The 17,777-nt window shown below is 45.9% G+C and overlaps 1 protein-coding gene across 1 annotated transcript; it reads right to left on the bottom strand.

Moving 5' to 3' along the window:
* Positions 1-127: 127 nt before the first annotated feature.
* Positions 128-17,029, bottom strand: LOC121442022 (low affinity immunoglobulin gamma Fc region receptor II-like). Its single transcript, XM_041643456.1, has 7 exons — positions 16,893-17,029; positions 11,307-11,327; positions 9,087-9,344; positions 7,439-7,693; positions 6,708-6,833; positions 2,525-2,562; positions 128-2,428 (listed from the first exon to the last, which is right to left on the bottom strand). Exons 1-7 carry the CDS (start codon positions 16,993-16,995, stop codon positions 2,342-2,344), a joined length of 888 nt encoding a protein of 295 aa, XP_041499390.1. The 5' UTR covers positions 16,996-17,029; the 3' UTR covers positions 128-2,341.
* Positions 17,030-17,777: the final 748 nt, after the last annotated feature.

The raw sequence follows: 17,777 nt of genomic DNA, 5'->3' as shown, positions 1-17,777 counted from the left end.
GAGGAGGTGGAAACTTGTTTTTTGTTTATGTTTTTTTTCTTCTTTTCTCAATAAAAAAATAGTTAGAAAAAAAATAAACTTTATAAATAAAAAAGTTAAAAAAAAAGAATATCAAATAACCCAGAAATTATGAGAAGAAAGATTTATTTATGAATTGATGCAACCATCTGTTTCATTGTCTTAGTCTCTGGAGTGCATTAGTGAATAATGAAAACAGGACTGTATTAAGCTTACATTTTAGTGTACATGAGAATATATAAACAAGAAGATACCTAGTTACCCCCACTGTACCACGGAGAAAGTAAAACCAAAGTAATAGCAGTAGTTAGGAGAGGCCTTGCTGAAGAGGATGTGAAAAAGAACTCACTAGATTCATGGGGCATGCAAGGCTTTACTAAAAGGTGCAAATTAGGAATACAAGAGCTTCTTGATGCATTCTCCCTGGTGTCAAATGACCTTATTTGTTTCATGTGTTTGGACTGAACCACTGAGATCCACGTAAGGTGTCTTTGTTATCAGGGATTTCAAAGCAGAAATTATGGAGAGAGTTTCAGTTTCTCTGTGTAGCCCTGGCTGTCCTGGAAGTCTCTTTATGAACCAGGCTGGTGTCAAACTCACAGAGATCCACCTGTCTCTGCTTCCAGAGTGCTGGGATTAAAGATGTTCACCACTGTCCAAGAAAGGGTTGTTATTATTATTATGTGTGTCTGTTGGGTGCACACACATGGGAATGTGACTATGTGCGGTGTGCAGAGGTCCAAGGAAACCATCGGACATTCTATTCTCTCTCTTTCTCTCTCTGCTTAGTCCTTTGAGACAGGGTCTTTCAGTGAGCCTGGAGCCAGGCTAACATCCAAGCAAGCCCCAACCATTCTTCTTGTTGAACAAAATAATTCAACAACATAATCATGTGTAAAGTGCAGTCCCATACATAGGCTTTCTAAAACTCTAATATGTTAAATATACATACAAAAAATCCAAATGTGCATAAAACCTGCAACAGTGGTTACTCGTGATTGGAGAGAGATAGAACAAGAACAAATTTAAGGGGAATGAGGACAACAGAGAACTTCTGCTTTTTTCTTTTCTACCTCTGTGCTATGACTTATGTGGTTACAGCATGCTTAAATTTCTACCTGAGTGATCTTGTGAACATACAAAAACATACAACGTGATCCAATTTTTAAAATACATATTCCAGCTCTGGGTGGTGGCACATCCTATAATCCCAGCAGTTAGGAGGTAGAAGCAGGAGGATCAGGAGTTCAAGGTCATCCTCCAGTGCCCACTGGCATTCATTTGAGGTTTAACTTCCGGAGGACTTGTGTTACAAAACAGAGTGATTACTCTGCTTGTCACAGTCACCGGAAGAGAGAAACGCTGAGCCTCTGCTCCTGTTCCCTCCCATCCATTGCTACCAGGCCAGGCACGTGGGTGGTGGGTGGTGAACGCCTGCTTGTCTTTGTGGAGCTCTGAAGGCAGCAGGAGGATGACAGTTTGAGGAAGATCAACCAACTGAAGGGGCAGGGCACCATCTGTGCAACTGTGAAGAAGTTGTCATCTGTGCTAAGACCGCTGTTTTAAGGTCACCCACACCCCTGCAAGGAACCACCCACACCCCTCTAAGGAACCCCTCACCAATGTTCCCATAAGTAAGCCAAATAAACTAATTGGCGCACCAAACTAGACTTGGGTATAATCATTACTTTGGTTTGTCATGAGTGCCCTTATGCTGAGATGCTTACAGCTCCCCAGGAGACGCTAACCCCTCTCCCCACGATTATTCTCACAGAAGACCACAAACCCCAGAGATCTCAGTCTACATTCCAATCACCTCAACCTTGAAAAAGTAAATAAAATGTTATTTTTACAGTATTTTAGTATAAAAGTGCATATGATCTTTATAGAAAAATAAGGAAGAAGATTAAAATCCCTTATAATTAAATCATCCTGAAGCATGACTTTTGATATGTTGGTACAACCCAGTTATATCATTGCTGAGATCATGTATCTTAATGTAAGTGTTCTCATGTAGCTTGTAGTATAAGCAGTTCCCATATTGTAGCAGTCTGTTAATGACAGTAATTTGACTAATTTTATTGACCATGTGAATCTATGGCAGAACAGAAGAGTCTTAAGTTGGGAAGCGGTAAGTCGTAGAAGTTATTAGTACAATCAACCACTGGGGACCAGTACCATGGTGTCTGTTGGTTTCAGGACTCACACAGGTGACTGTGCATAGCCTCCTTAATATCTCCAGTATCCTACTGACCAGGAGATACTAGATCCTGGCCTTTCCGGAAGGTTTGCTTTTTCCAATCCCAAGTCAAGACAAGGGAGATTAAATGTGTTTCTGGTAATCAGGTTCTGCATCTTCATCCGGAACTTCAGGATGCTTGAGAAGTGAATAGGTGATTGTATTCTCAACCTAGAGAAAGCAAAAATGAGTCCTGAGAGCTGTAGAGAGGTCTTGGGGAAAGCAGAGGAGCTGGGAGAAGGGAAGGACCCGCCTGGGCTCACTCACCTCAGTTTTGGCGACTTCTCCGAGATCAGGCATATTGTCTGTGGGCAAAAACAAGTGATCAGCCAGAGCACTGCTGGAAAGGGGGTCCTGATGAGTTGCTATTGAGGCTGCAAAACCAAAGCTCAAAGCAGAGCCAAGACAAGGCTTGCCAACGCCAACCCAGGCCTTCAGGCTATGCAGTGTGGCAGTATAGCCTCCTTCCCTGGACCATCTTGGAGTCCAGCCTTCCCCATTGGCCATGCTGGCAAAGGGAAACAAACACGCGCCACCTTCTTTTCAGACAATTGCTGAACGTTCCCAGCTGCAAACCAGAAGCTTTGGGGCTCTGGGAGGTTGGAGAGTGGGGAAATAATCAGATCAGAGTGAAATCCAGTCCAGATTAGAAAGGAATGACTTTTTCTCTACCGGACAAGTGTAGTTCATTCTTGTGGAAGTGTTGAAGAACAAGTACTCTAACATTAAAAAGAATGAAAAAAATAGAGGAGGAGAAATAAAGGAAAGAAGAGAGAAAGGGGGACAGGGAGAGAGGGAAGATGGGAAAGAGAAAGATAGAAAAACACAGTATTTCTCTGAAAAATATCCCAAACACCACATTCTCTTAGGCTTTTGCCCTAAGTTCCCTTTGCCAGTATGGAATGCAGCGCCAGTGTCCGTGAATCACCATTTTGGGAAGTGGGGGAAAAGGCCGAGACAATGCCTCCAGTCTCTTCCCCCAGCCCCTGGACACAAAGAACCCTGTTTGCCATGCTCCAAATTCTGCCCCCACAACACGTTCAGAATTCCCCCTTTTAATACACTTCTTAGCAACTGCAGCAACTAACGATGCCTTTAGGGGAAACCACCAGCTCCAGTACCAGGCTGCATAAACGCGGTAGGAAATGTGTTTACAGCAGAGTAGACAAAGCCAGGCCGGGGGTGGGGGCTGTGAACCCAGTCACGCTTAGCTTTTTTTTTTTTAGACCTAGTTTGATCCTAGATGTGGATCCGCACACGGGGCTGAAGGACACAGACCCTGCCAAAGCGAAGCTAAGGAAGGCTCTTTTGCTCAAGCTCTCATATCCGTTGGTTCTGCTCTGAGTCATGCGCCAGTCCCCTGAAGTGGACTCTCCAAGAAAGTCTTTCTCCTGCCTATTGCTGCTGTCATGGAAGCCCCTAGAGAAAACTTCACTTGCCTGTGTGCTTTGTCTTTCACTACAGTCAAAAATCGCCTGAAATACTCCTGCTCCTTCTGCATGCTTCCCCCTGTTCCAGTGCTGAAAGGTCACACTGGCTTTCTCTTCTCAGACCTATGAGGGTTCCGGGGTCATCTAAACCGCTCACCCACCCACCTGCTTCTTCATGGGGAGTGATCTACTTCAGATTCAGTTGTATGATGGTGGAAGGGTTAGGCCAGTGTTTAATAAACCATAATGAGTGGGCATTAGAGCCAAGGTGTGCCTGCAGAGCGTAACCTACGGGTACTGCTGCTAATCTCCCAGAATTTCCTCAACTCAAATCTCCTCTCAATATGCTACTAAAAGTTGAGCTGTACCAAGCCTCCCCTTACTCCTCCACAGGGAAACACACTTGAAAAATTCTCCAGGGTTACCTCAGACCTCTTCCTTTCCTCTAAGGGGTCTCCCTTCTTAATCTCATTGGCTGCCATCATACAGCCGTTAAGCCTATCCTTTACCAGGTCTGCCACATCTTCCCGGAAAGATCCAAATGCCTCTGAAGTCCTGCTCTGGAAATGTCTCCAGACTCCTTGTTGGTCTAGAAGTTTAGTCAGAGTCCACTGTCTTTCTCTCCCCAGAACCAAAGTTCCTTTTCTCATCTCTAGTGAGAGCCTCCTTAGGGCCAAGAGCTAGACTCAGAGCTGACCAAGAGATTTGAGTCCCAGCCGTGCTCCCACTGCTCCTCCCTCTCCTGTACTCCCACTGAAACTCACAATAGCTGTTGCTTGCTGGCTCCAGTCCACATGGAGGCCCTGGGCTGCCCGGCACTGAACCCTCAGAGGGCACGCTGTACTCACCTAGTTCCTTGGGAAGGGTATCTCCCATTTCCCTGTGATCAGGGTTTCCTGGGAGAGCTAAGAGGGGCACGTAGGAAGTTAGTAGGATTATGGGATGAGTCCTGGATCAAGGAGCAGGGTCAGAACTGAGTTAAAAGCAACATAGACCTTTCCCTCTGGTGGTCACCCACGCTCCTCCCAGCTTCCCAGTTCCCCTGCCCAGGAACCTCTCCAGTTTATGGTGACTAACCCAAGAGAACACCAAGGGACGTCACAAAAACCACTCCACTGCATCTTTCTCAGGTTTGCCTGGCCATTTTAAAAGCTTAGTCTTGTGGCTGGGTATAGTAACCCTGGTTTTTAAAGTGCAATCTTTTGACTGGGTGTACGCCTTTAATTCCAGCATTCGAGAGACAGAGGCAAGAGGATCTCTGTGAGTTTGAGGCCAGCCTGGTCTACATAGTGAGTTCCAGAGCGGCTAGGACTACAAAGTGAGACCTTTCCTAGAAAAAAAAAAAGTGTAATCTTTCTCTCTGCATCTCTCAATATTTACTTATCACCTGGAACTGAATTCCTCTGAATTCCAACTGCAAAGCGTGTTACAAGGTATTAGATATTAGTCAGTGGCAGCATTTTCTCTTTCTCAGTGACTTCCATCGACCACAACATTCCCCATTTCCACAGGTCCTAGAATGCTCTTCCACTTCGCCTAGCTAATGGCTACCCCCAGACTTCACCCTTCACCACTGTGGTTAACAGCTCACACTTACATGCTCTTTACTGTCTGTTAGGCACCTGTACAAAGGGTTCAGATTCAATCACTGTCATTAACACTCTTGTAAGGTGGGTCCCACAGTGTTCTTCATTTTTCAGACTAGTAAACTGAGCACAGAGGTTGAGTAATGTACTCAACATTGAATATTTGCTGAGCTGTGAGCTGAGATTTGAACCACAGCAATCTGGTCCTACTGTGTGTATTTCAATCGCCACACTATCCGGGCTCCTCAAGGAAGCCTTCTCCAACTGCCCCAGCCAGGCTGCCTGCCACAGTTCATTAAACTGTGTTTAATGTGCTTTAAACACATTAAAATCTCATGTGTTAAATGCTTGGTCACCAGGTGGAACAACTGGGAGGAAGCGGAAACTTTGAAATCATGTATAGAGAGAGAAGTCTTTAGGTCATCAGGGACATGCTCTTGCAGACTGTGGCATCTCCCATCTCTTTCTTGGTCACTTTGCTTACTGGCCATAAGGCGAGCAGCTTTGCCCAACCGTGCACTTCCTTGCTAGCTTGTCATAGGCCCAAAGCAATTGGGCCAATACGGACTGAGTCCTACAAAAGTGTGTTAAAAATAAACCTTTTTGTTTATTGACTGATTTGCTTAGATATTTTGAGATAGGATTTTGAACTTGTGATCATCCTTGGGCTCCTGAATGCTGACATGTATTTACCATTGTGCCCAGGAATTATTTCTCTTCATGGGGATTATCTGAAGGACATTGTTACAGTGACAGAAAGCTGATAAACACATGGGGTTATGAAATCTTCCCTTTGTAATATTTTACACAGGATCTTGCTGTGTAGCACAGGCTGACTTCAGACTCATCCTTCAGCCCAGGCTGGCTTCAGAGTCTTTAAAAGAAAAACAAACCTTTATTTCTTGTTATATGTGGTATACACTCTAACATATCCATGATGGTCAGAGGACACCTTTTTGGGATCAGTTTCTCTCTTCCCATCTTAACTTGGGTACCATAACTGACTGAACTAAGATCACAGGGCTTGTATTGCAAGCACCTGTACTGACCGAGCCATCTCACTAGGTGTGGCTTCAGCCTCTCCTCCCTTCTATCTTACCATCCTGGGGTCACAGAATGTGCTGCGACCTCCAGTGCCTAATCACAGTGCTATCATCTCATCGCTCTAACCCCTTCTTGTAAGCATCCCCTTGTACCTCTGTCTGCTTCACAATGCTGAGAACTAGCTGAGGGCAGAAAGGGAACCAAACACCTCCATTGTCCAGCACAAGGTGGTGGTAAATCACCAAGCTTGTTCAAGTCTGGTTTAACAGATGAATTTGTAAGTAGATGAATGAACATGACGGCACTATATCAAAAGCAAATAAGTCTCTAAGCCCTAGCTAGCCCCAGCTAAGTGGGAACTGATAAGAGGGTTCAGAGAGAGCCACTCACCTGGAGCCTGTTTTTGCTTGATGTAGATCAAGGATACCAGGATAATAACAAGGGTTGCTACAGCAATCCCAGTGACAGCGGCTACAATTGTCAAGACTGGTACAGAGCTGCTGCTGGATCTGGGCACTGGAAAAGACAGAGGGGGTGAAGGTAGTAAGTTCTCTCTGTGTATTCACCCTTCCTCCAACGCTATGCCCAACGTCTGTCACCTAGAGTTGTCCGGGTCACCTCAGAGGTGTAACACATCACCCTGAAACCTCATCTGCATAGGTTTCTGTGCACAGAGTTGTGCCTCCCCAATAACCGAGTGCTTCCACCAAACTAATGAGGGCACACTGGCGAAGATGTAGGAGCAGAGGGGACAGCCCAGACGCAGTGGGGAGGGGGGATCTGAAGCCTCCCACAGATGGCAGCACCACCACTGCCTAGAACATGTCGGGCCTTCGAGAATGAATGACTATTAAATAAGATACAAAAAGTTACACTTCAGCTCTTAGGGATGTCTAGGGATGCAGAGAACCCATGCACTGATGACAGGGCACTGTTTCTCTGCTACCCCGCAGTCCTGCCACCCACCACCCACTTGCCCTCACCTGGCAGGGCCTTCACAGCTTTCCTCTTTGCTCCCAGCCCAGTTTTGCTGCTGTGACATTCCTAGAGCTCCATGTGGGACTTTAGCCTTTGTCCGTCTCCTCCTCTCCCTTTCCAACGTCCTGACAGAGGCCCCGTACCTTGGACAGTGATGGTCACAGACCTCGACTTGTATTGTCCCTTTCCTAGGTATCCTGTGCAGTGGTAATCACCGCTGTGGCTGTGATTTGCTTTGGAGATGGAGAAGTTGCCATTGGATTGACGATATTTTATGGATTTTCCATTCTGGTATAATGTGATCTTGTTCAGGGGTTTGCTCCTCCAGCTATGGCACCTCAAGATGATGGTTTCCCCTTCCTCAAACACCAGTTGAGGGGTCTGGAGCAGCAGCCAGTCTGAGCGACACAGAAAGACCATCAGACACAGAGGGCCTGGGCTCAGCTCTGAGACCCAGTCTGAGCAACACAGAAAGACCATCGGACTCAGAGGGCCTGGGCTCAATCCTGAGACAGAGGTTACCCTTCCTGGAAGGATATGATCTGCTAAGGGCGAGAGAGCTTTAGTTTGACATCAGACAATCTTGATCTCTGATACTAGCTCCACTCATTCACAAGCTCTTTAGTCTTGGGCAAGTAATTGAATTCTTCTGGGCCTCAATTTCCTCATCTGTGAAATGGGCATTGTCAGATTTTGCAGCTACACTAATTCTTGGTGTCCAATAGTCTCCTTCCTCCTTTCAGAGAAGGCAGCTATGGCCTTGTCCTGTCAGGAAGAATACAAGAGATGGAGATACAGGAAAGAGGAAGGAATCCAGCCTCATGGGTGTGAAGAGAATACGACAGAGCCTTCCCTTTGGAAACTTCTGAAGCTCCCCCCCCAAAAAATGTTGGTTTCCTTGATAAATAGAAACAGGTGTGGACCTACGGTTCAGCATGGCCAGAGGAAAGTCGTTAGCTTGCTGTGCACATCCTGGTGAGAGGAAGGCACCAAGAGCGACAGCGACAGTAGCCGACAATGCAGTCTCGCGGTGGCCTTTCTGTGGAGAAAATCTACTTTTTGCCAGGAGTCTTATAAAATCGTTGATCTGCCCAGAAAAGAATTAATAAGCCCTGCCCTGTTCTGGATACTGCAAATATGGAAATGGATGAGACATGGCTTTTCACCTCATGTGTCCACAAGCTGGTGGAAGAAAAAGAAAGACGAGGACACCCAGGACTGTGAAGGAAAGAGATCAGGAAAATACCCGTGCTCTCCAGAACCTCAGGGAGGAGACATTAGCCTTCTCGGCTAAGCAGAGGAGAAAGCTGAACTCAAAGTTAAATAAATAACCGTATTTGTATAGACGACTCTTTCCACAGCCTGGGTTCAGTTGTGGGCTAATGGCATTTTTCTGAGTGTCCTGTAACAGCAGGATTTCTATGAAATAGGGACTTCCTTTTTCTGTATTATTCAGCTGTCTGTCTTTGTCCATGAACCTCTGTTGCTCAATCAGGACTACCACATTTAAAAAAAAAAACAAAACAAAAACCCAGCTATTCACACATGCTGAGGAATTTCTCAGGAATTCGTAAGCCCTCCACGTGCCTGCCTGCAGCGGACCAAGCACAAGGGAGGGTAAACAGGGAAATGAGTAGACAAAAGTCCTCCAAGCAACTCTTAGTGATGCTTCCCAGAAACCAGGCGACCCCTTTTCCTGCAAACCTTGTAATAAGCAGACCCAGCCCACGCCACTTCATCCCACCCCCAACTTCCTGGTATCCCAGCTCCTTCCTGGGCCCGTCTACTAACCGGCAATCACTTCCAGTTGTACAGGGTCGCTGAGGATGTTCTCCTCCAGTCTGCACTGGTATTCTCCACTGTCATTGACTGTGGCTTTAAACGTGTAGTTGGGCCGGACCTGGCTCCGGAGGGAGCTCCCATTGTGGAGCCACTGGGTCGAATAGTTCCCAGGGTTGTGGGTCCCTTCACACTTCAATGTCACACTGTCTTCCTTGAGCACCTGGATCCATGGGGGCTCAAGTTTCACCACGGCCTTCGGGAGATCCGCTGAATTTCAGAGAGAGAATGCAACATGAGGCAAGGGAGCCCCAAGAGCCTAAGCAGGCCCCGAGTCTCCTCTGAAAAAGCACCCGTATTCCTAGGGAGTGCATCAAGGGTGGAATCCAGTACAGAAAACTTCTTCCTCGAAATTCTTCTACTCATTCCATCCCACAAGCCCAGAGAAATCACAAGGAATGTAATTGACTCTCAGCAGGGTGGAGCAAGGGAGAAGGCTGGAGAGGGCTGTCAACTTCCAAACCAGACAACGTGGGTGCCTATTTAACACATTAAAGCGTGCCTGCCCGCCAGGGTTTCCTGGCATCCCTCAATCCCTACCTAATGTAGGATAGGATAAGGCTGGCATATCCTGCTCCCTCCCTGAACTCTCCAACCCAAGTCCTGTGCTGCCCTTCCCCCAGAGGGTCTTCCCTGTATAATAAGACATGCCCTCACACCCATGCAAAGTAGAGGACTTATCAACACATGGGACAGTCTAGACAGACAGTAGTTTTCTATGTGCTTGAATCTTTTTTTTAAATATTTATTTATTTATTATGCATACAATATTCTGTCTGTGTGTATGTCTGCAGGCCAGAAGAGGGCACCAGACCTCATTACAGATGGTTGTGAGCCACCATGTGGTTGCTGGGAATTGAACTCAGAACCTCTGGAAGAGCAGGCAATGCTCTTAATCACTGAGCCATCTCTCCAGCCCTATGTGCTTGAATCTTATTCAGAGAGAAAGAGAGGGTTTGGCAGCTTTCTTTTCTTTTCTTTCTTTCTTTCTTTTTTTTTTTTTTTTTTTTTTTTTTGCTTTGTTTTTGCAACAGGGTTTCTCTGTGTAGCCCTGGCTGTCCTGGAACTTGCTCTGTAGATCAGAATGGTCTAGTACTCAGAGATCTACCTATGTCTACCTACAGAACACTAAGATTAAAGACATGCACAACTGTTTTTGTGTACAATTTTGTTTGATTTTAAAAAGTCTTTTATACATATAACTATTTATTAATGTATGGTGCTTCAGTACACGCACACAATGTGTAATGGACGGAGTTATTTGGATATCTGTCCCCTCACACATTGAATGTTCAAATCCTCTATTTTAGCTACTGTGAAATTTACAATTAATTGTCAACCATAATTACTCTTTGTAGTGCTTTGAGTGAAAATAGCCTCCATGCATAGGAATGGCACTATTAGGAGGTGTGGCCTTGTTGGAATAGGTGTTGCCTTATTAGAGGAAGTGTGTCACTGGGGGTGGGCTTTGAGGTTTCAGATGCTCAAGCCAGGCCCACTATCTTTCTTTCTTCCTGCTGCCTGCTAATTCAGATGTAGAACTCTCTGCTACCTCTCAGGCACCGTGTCTGCCTGCTTGCCACCATGTTTCCCACCATGATGATAATCTGAACTGTAAGCCAGCTCCAATTAAATATTTTCCTTTATAAGAGTTGCCGTGGTTACGGTGTCTCTTCACAGCCACAGGAACCCTAACTAAGACAGCCTTCTTTATAGCACATTAGAACTTGCTCCTCATATTTAACTCTACCTCTGTACCTATTAACCATCTTGTCTCCATCCTTACCCTCTCCTCCACCCTTCCCAAGCTCTGGTCATTTACTCTCTGCTTCTTTGAGATCAACTTTACAGACTCTCGATTTGACTTAGAGAGTAGAAGGCGGTTGAGGACAAGGACAGACCTCTCAATGTTTGAGATAATTGGTCACTTCTCACTATAACAGAACCAGAAGAATTGCTATACTAGAGAGCCATGCTTTCTGACCACTCGCCTCCCCAGACAAAGGGAAGGAGGAGAAGGGCAGGAAGTTTTCTGGGAACAATGGCCTTTTCCTGGTCCTGACCGGGTCCTGAGCTTGGTTGCTGGCACATTCTGAGCACTTCCGGGCAGATCTTTGGGGGAAGAGGGAGGTGACACATAGGACAGTGATAAGGTATGAAAAGAGGACTCACCATGTGTCCCAGCAACAAGATCTGTAAGAAAGAAAGCAAACATCAACCAGGGTCTGGGCTTCCACACTGAGACATGCCTACCCAGACCCAAAGGCCCCTTCATCCCCATAGCCCAACCTTCACGTCAATACCTTCCCCTGGAATTGCCTAAATGGAATACACTTTCAGAAATATTTGAGTTCTGTCCCCAGTAACATCTATGCTGTGACAGTTTCATTAGGCTAAACACTTTGACTGTCAAAGTTTACATGTGATTTGTATTTCAGTAGACTTTGCCAAGGTCCATCCTGAGAACAGGGTTTTTCTTTTGTGGGGAAGGTCTACAGATCACACAGGTAGTCCATAATCCTTAGGGGAAAGAGAAAATACGCATGACAAACTACTATCACCTTAGCACACGTGTCCTATACGTAAGTTGTATAGTGTGTGTGTGTGTGTGTGTGTGTGTGTGTGTGTGTGTGTAATGTTTGCATACAGATGAACAGCAAATGAGACCATACCAGAAAAGTGTTCTCTGGCCTGGTCTTTCACTAAGCAATACAAGATCTAGTAGCTGAGTCTGTTCTATGTTGTCATTTTTAACACCTGTGCCCTATCCTACAATTTGACTTTCCTGTATTTTATCTCACATCCCTATTGCTTAACATTTGGTCTTCCAGTTTTTGCTGATAGGCAAATTTGATAGGAGGAAGAAATAACAGAAGGACACCATGGGGCGGAGAGATGGCTCAGCATTTAAGAACACAGGCTGCCTTCCCAGAGGACCTGGGTTTGATTCCTAGCACCCATATGGTGGCTCACAACCATCCAACTCCAGTTCCAGGGGCTCTGGCATCCTCTTCTGGTCTCCCTGGGCATCAGGCACAGGTGTGGTGCACAGACATACATGTAGCAAAATACTCATTCACAAAAATTAAACTAAAAGAAAAGAACACTAGATTTGTAGCTTCCTTTGGGGGCAGATGGAATGACCCATGGAGACAGAAATGGCTTCCCAAGTAGAAGCCGAGCATGGAATGGGAATGCTGAATGGGAGGATGGAGCTCTATGCATGGCTGTTGGGTATAATAGCAAAATAGGTCCTGAGATAACTAGACCCCAAAGTGTGTACTGTGTGTGGGTAGATCTATGCACCCGTCCATGGTGGGAGCTTTCTCTTGTACTTGTGTTGAAAACATCACGAGTCTCCCAAGTCTGAATCCTTTCAGGGATAAAAGTGTGAAAATGAGTGCCGAGGAGGAGATGTTGCAAGGGGAGTGATGCTCTGGCAGCCCAGAAGACGGGATTCTGATCCCCGTGCCACTGCATCTCAGTATGTACACACAACCAATCCGTCTTTTTGTAATCCCGGAAAGTGCGCTGACTATCTCCTGCCCTGCCATTCATCCTGAGTGCCCCTAAAGGAAAAGATATAAGTCCCGGATGTTGTTCTTAATTCCTGTTTGTCCTATGGGGGTAAAGACGATTACGCAGGGAAAAGACACAGACACGCGGCGGTCCCACGTGGTACACTTTAATGGGGGGAGGGATAACAAACAGGTAGGGGAAAACGTGCAGACACACTAGGGGAGGCGGAAGGAAGGGGGGGAGAAAGGAGAAGAGAGAAGAAGAGGGGGGGGGCTCGTGGCGGCCCCCGTTTTTTAACAGGGAATGCAAAAGCTTCTGGGAAATGTGTCCCCAGGGGAACACTGGGAGTTGTAGTGTCACAAGAGAACAACACCGGATCCCCACTGAAGCCAACAGTCTGATGATAAGAACAAGCATGTGTGCAACCTAATACTTAAAAGGCTTTTTGGTTTTGACACAATCTCATTATGTAACCCTGATTGACCTAGAATGTGCTATGTAGACTAGTCTGTTCTTGTACTCACAGAGATCTATCTACCCAGTTCTGCTTCCCTAGTGCTACCCACCGCATCTTATAAAAGAGATGCTCTCAATGCCTTTAGAAGAACATAGACAAATGTTATGAAGATTCAGAGGAGGAAGAGAGTATAGGTCTTTGACTTTGGCAAGATTTTGCCTAGGCGGGAATGTGGGAGAGTAGTGTTCGACACGAAGCTCCAAGTAGTCTGTAATTGTGACAGACAGAAAGGGAATATTCCCTAAGAAAGATGTTGAGATATTTGTCAACATGCTCAGGAAGTTGCAGACTGGTTGCTGCTTTGGTCTGTTTAGTACACCCTCAGTAATGAGAGTCAAAGCTGAAGATAGAGGTAGATGCCACATTCTGGAGTACCGTTGTTGCCGAATGAAGTGAGTGGCAGCGAGTCAGAGCACACGGAATCATGCCATGACTATCATGGTGGTGGTTAGTCTTCATGGTCAACTTGACTAGATTTAGAATCACCATGGAGACATCTTTAATTGTGTCAAAAAGGGTATTTCTGGAAAGGTTTAATATAAGTGCTAAAACCCACCCTGAATATAGGTGTAGTTTAGTAGGTCCAATAGGTTGTGGTCCCAGCCTGAATAAAAAGAGGAAGAAGCTAGCTGTGTACTAACGCTCATCTCTCTCCTGACTGCTTCCTGACTGCGGGTGTGAGGTGGCCAGCCCAGGCTCCTGTCACCTTCCCACCACAATCTATACCAAAATAAGCCCTTCCTTAAGTTGCTTTTGCCTGGTGTTCTGTCAAAGTAATGAGAAAAGTAATTAAAAAGTGTTAAAGCAATGCACAATGGCCTTGCAGAGGTAACTTTACTTCTCTCTACTTCGATCTTCTTGCTTATTAATGGAAATCTATAAATTTATGGCAATACCCATGCCATAAACTGTTGTAAGGATTGAGTGATACTCCAGATACAGCATCTGTGCAGTGCCAAAGGCGCCATGTGAGAACCTTTTAAATGATCATGAACAAACTTTCGAAGTTTGATGTTTAGTTCGGTAAACAATGAGAAGTTCACATTGGGGCTGAAAGTGCTGTGTCAGACTAATTGGGACAGAGGAAGTGCAAGAGATTAGCAAGAAGACGGTGATCTAGAATGCATGTTAATGGCTGTGCAACGTCTGGCTTCTTCATCCCTTGTCTTTCTCATCTGTAGAGACCCTGCTCTCATATAGATTAACCACACAGGCCCATGTTATACCTCAAGGCCTTGTGATTATCACTCCCAGCCACACCAACTTCAAAACCACAAAATCAAATGTTCCAGGCTTCAGTCACACCAATAAACCTCCTCCTTTTTCTTCCTATTTGCCCAAGTACAGCCTCTATAGTCGCCCGACCACAACTTTTACCTCACCACTATCTACCTCTAAGTCCACCCCCACACACACCTCTAGCTTAGAGTCTGTGTTTCATCATTACCTCACCTCATTGCAAATCCCTTTATCTTCTTATTGCTGTTGTTGTTGGAGCCCAAGCTGGCTTCACACTTGTCAGGTAGCCCATGTTGGTCTTAAACTCCAGTCCTTCCTGCTTCTACTTCCCAAATACCATGAATGGATCCCCTTATTTACCCTTCTGACTCTATCAAAAGCATCAATATTCCCCCCATGACTTTGCTTCTTCATCTGCATTGACAATAGGAAGTAAAGAAGCCCCACATGTGAGAAAAACTTAAGAGGCAAAACTGAGAAAAATTAGCATTTAATAAAGCATGAAGTTGATAAATGTGCATGAGCAGGGGAAAGGTGGCATTGCTCAAGCAATTAGAAATATTAGAAAGATAAGAAAATTTGTAAGGAGATGATGCTGTTAGATTTTGAATATAGTTTTGTTTCTAAGCTGACAAATCTGCTTATAGATGTCTCATCAACAGGCAGGGAAATTAAAGTCTACAGAGGAAAGAAGGACAAATAAGTGACATAGAAGTAATGACTGAAAATCTGAGTGTGTGAGATTAGCAAGGAGGCTAGTACAGTGAATGAAAAGGAGAAAAAACCAGATATGTGGAAGGGAGAAACCATCATTTGTATGTTCATTCTATATTCAACATACATGAAAACTATGCTCTTGTCCAGTGCAGTCAATAGAAGGAAGACGAATACCTTGTACTTTAGGTCAGAAAAACTGCCTGTTCTGTTCTCTGACACGTCTCCAAATCTAGTCTCTGGCACAAAGAACTTAGAAGAATCAACTGAAGCACAGGTAGTAAAAGGCAAGCGTAGTGTCCACACTGCTGGCGGAGAAAGATCCCTTGTGGATAAAAGGGGAGCATGGCGAGCAGGTACTGGAGCTTTATCTGGAGTCAAAGGGCCAGCCCTGAAGACACTTAGAAAGCACTAAGCCTTTCCGTAGCTGTCCTGGAAGATTCCAGAGCTACACAGGGTCAAAGGCGGGAGCAAGCAAGACACAATCAAAGGGTGTTATAGTATTGAATCAAGGGATAAAATCCTAAGTGTGGAGAGCCAGAAAACAATGGAAAAAAGAAATTTAGCAAAAGAAAATAGAAGAAAATGCCATTCTTGGGAGCCTTCACCATTCCGTTCTTATGAGTCTTCAGCAGGTGATTGATGGCTGCACAGCACAAATAGAAAGGCATATGCATCTCTAGGACTGAGCCTTCCCATGTGAAAGCCGAGCTATCTGGTGTCACTCTAATATACCTACTTGTGGGCAAGTAGTCTCTCTTCCATACCGCTCTCCCTGGAAGCCAAGTCCCACCCAGCACTGACAGCTGAGGTCCCTCAGGACTGACCAGATTTCACTATGAGTCATAGCATGTAACATAGCATGGGGCAGGGGGTGGGGCAACTGTATGCTCTCCTCTCAGAGGTGTGGGTAGAAACCCCAGAACAGAGCTTAGAAAACGGCCCCTCAACAGGACTCCTTACTGTTCTTCACCCAGACTCTTCTAATCAACCAGCCCCATCGCTTTCTGCCCTCTGGCCCACAGGTGAGAGTAGGACCAGGAATCTTCCTCTGTCTCAGTCTAAGGCCCCCAACCCTGACTTTCTTACTAGGCAGAGCCAAGCCCAAGCCCCATGGCCTATGCAGTGAAGGAGGCAGGAGATATTTCTCTGGCCCCATAATTGACAACTCCAACTTGCCCAGATTTGTGATGATCTGAACCTAAAATCCCAGGACAGCCCAGACCTTCTCATGCCTGCCCTTATATATAAAGGGAGGAGGGGTCCTTCTGGTGGATAGAGTGGCTTCATAGGCACAGAGAACATCCATCCATTGCCACCCCCTCAGATGCATCTTAGTACCCCCTCCCAACTCTTGTTGGGAGCAGCACTAGACATCTTGCCTAGATTTGGTCCGGCATGAATCCCAAATTCAAATGGAAACTGGCTGATTGATAAATTTATCACTCAAGGCTAGGGCACTAGATTTCCCTTAAAGAAGGTTCTGGTGGGGAGGGTGGTAGTGCATCGGGGACCAGAGTACCAAGTGATAGTAGGTTCTAATGAGAAACGGTTAGTGCAACAGGGACCTGGGTACCAAATGACAGGAAAACAAGCAACAACAAAAACTCCTGCCAGCTTTGATTTTCAAAGCCCAGCCAGGCTGTTGCAGCCTAGTTCTTATCCTGCTACCTACTGACATGCTTTCTGTGCTATGTCCATCCCTGCACAAGTCCAACCCCAGCCCAGGTGTCCTTGCCCCTGCTTCCCTTCTGGAGGTTCTGACTTACTTAGCACAGCTGCCCACAGTAGCACTTGGCACAAAGTCTGGGAGAGTATACAGGCAGCCCAGTTGCTCTCCGGGGGGAGAGGTAAGAATGATGGGATTCGCATCGTTCCTGGAGCGAGTCAGCTGCAGGCACAGGCTTCTCTCCAGCCCTGGCAGACTGTAGCCAGAGAACAAATTCTGGAGTCCAAATGAGGAAGTAGAAAGAAACGGTCTGTTTAATCATTGGCTCCTCCCCTTCCACCCTCTTTCCTTTCTTCTTTACTAGAAGAGTCAGGACTGACGGAGCGAACTTGGTTCAGCTCAAGTCACAAAACAGTGAGAAACTGAGACCCAGCTCCCTGCTTGTTCTGCTGGAGCCACAGCTGACCTGGGACTCAGACGGGAGATGGCCACCCAAACTCAGCTCAGACATCATTTGCCTCAGTCTCTCTGTTCCTCAAGAAAGGGGATGAAGTATGGTAGACAAGAATCTTCTGGAACTTCTGTAGACGAAAAGCAAGAACAGATATGAGACGAGCAATAGGAGAGCATTCATCCCCCACATCTCCCTCTGTGCACCCCACTGTTCGTGAGCACCAGTTTGTGCCCTGGTTCTTAACCTTGGTCCGTTTTCCCCATCACTGGTCTCACCACTGTGGCTTTAGTGAAAGATCACAGGTTTCCAACTGTGAAACCGAGTCTGAGTATCAGGGAGCTCCTGAGAGCTCCTGGCTCCTGGGCTGTAAAATAAAGATCATCATTTCTACCCACTCAAAGTTTCTCAGCTTCTGCGGCACCCATACTTTTAGCAGAAAAAAAAAAAAATAAGCAGGTTGTTATGTAACCCAGGATGGCCTGGAACTGGCTATGCTGCCCAAGGTAGCCTCAAGCTTAAGCTCCTGCTGCC

Source organism: Microtus oregoni, unplaced genomic scaffold (genome assembly GCF_018167655.1).
Source record: "Microtus oregoni isolate MIOR12 unplaced genomic scaffold, Mior012 000086F_ref0000336, whole genome shotgun sequence".
Taxonomy (NCBI): domain Eukaryota; kingdom Metazoa; phylum Chordata; class Mammalia; order Rodentia; family Cricetidae; genus Microtus; species Microtus oregoni.
The sequence above is the reverse complement of the archived record's forward strand: the minus strand, read 5'-3'. Positions and strand labels throughout refer to the sequence as shown.

Coding starts and splice junctions, on each gene's coding strand:
- LOC121442022 (XM_041643456.1), bottom strand. CDS start 16,995: ATGCGAATCCCATCATTCTTACCTCTCCCCCCGGAGAGCAACTGGGCT. Junction 11,328..16,892: donor ACTGTGGGCAGCTGTGCTAA/GTAAGTCAGAAC, acceptor TCTTTCTTACAG/ATCTTGTTGCTGGGACACAT. Junction 2,563..6,707: donor CAAGCAAAAACAGGCTCCAG/GTGAGTGGCTCT, acceptor TTTTGCCCACAG/ACAATATGCCTGATCTCGGA.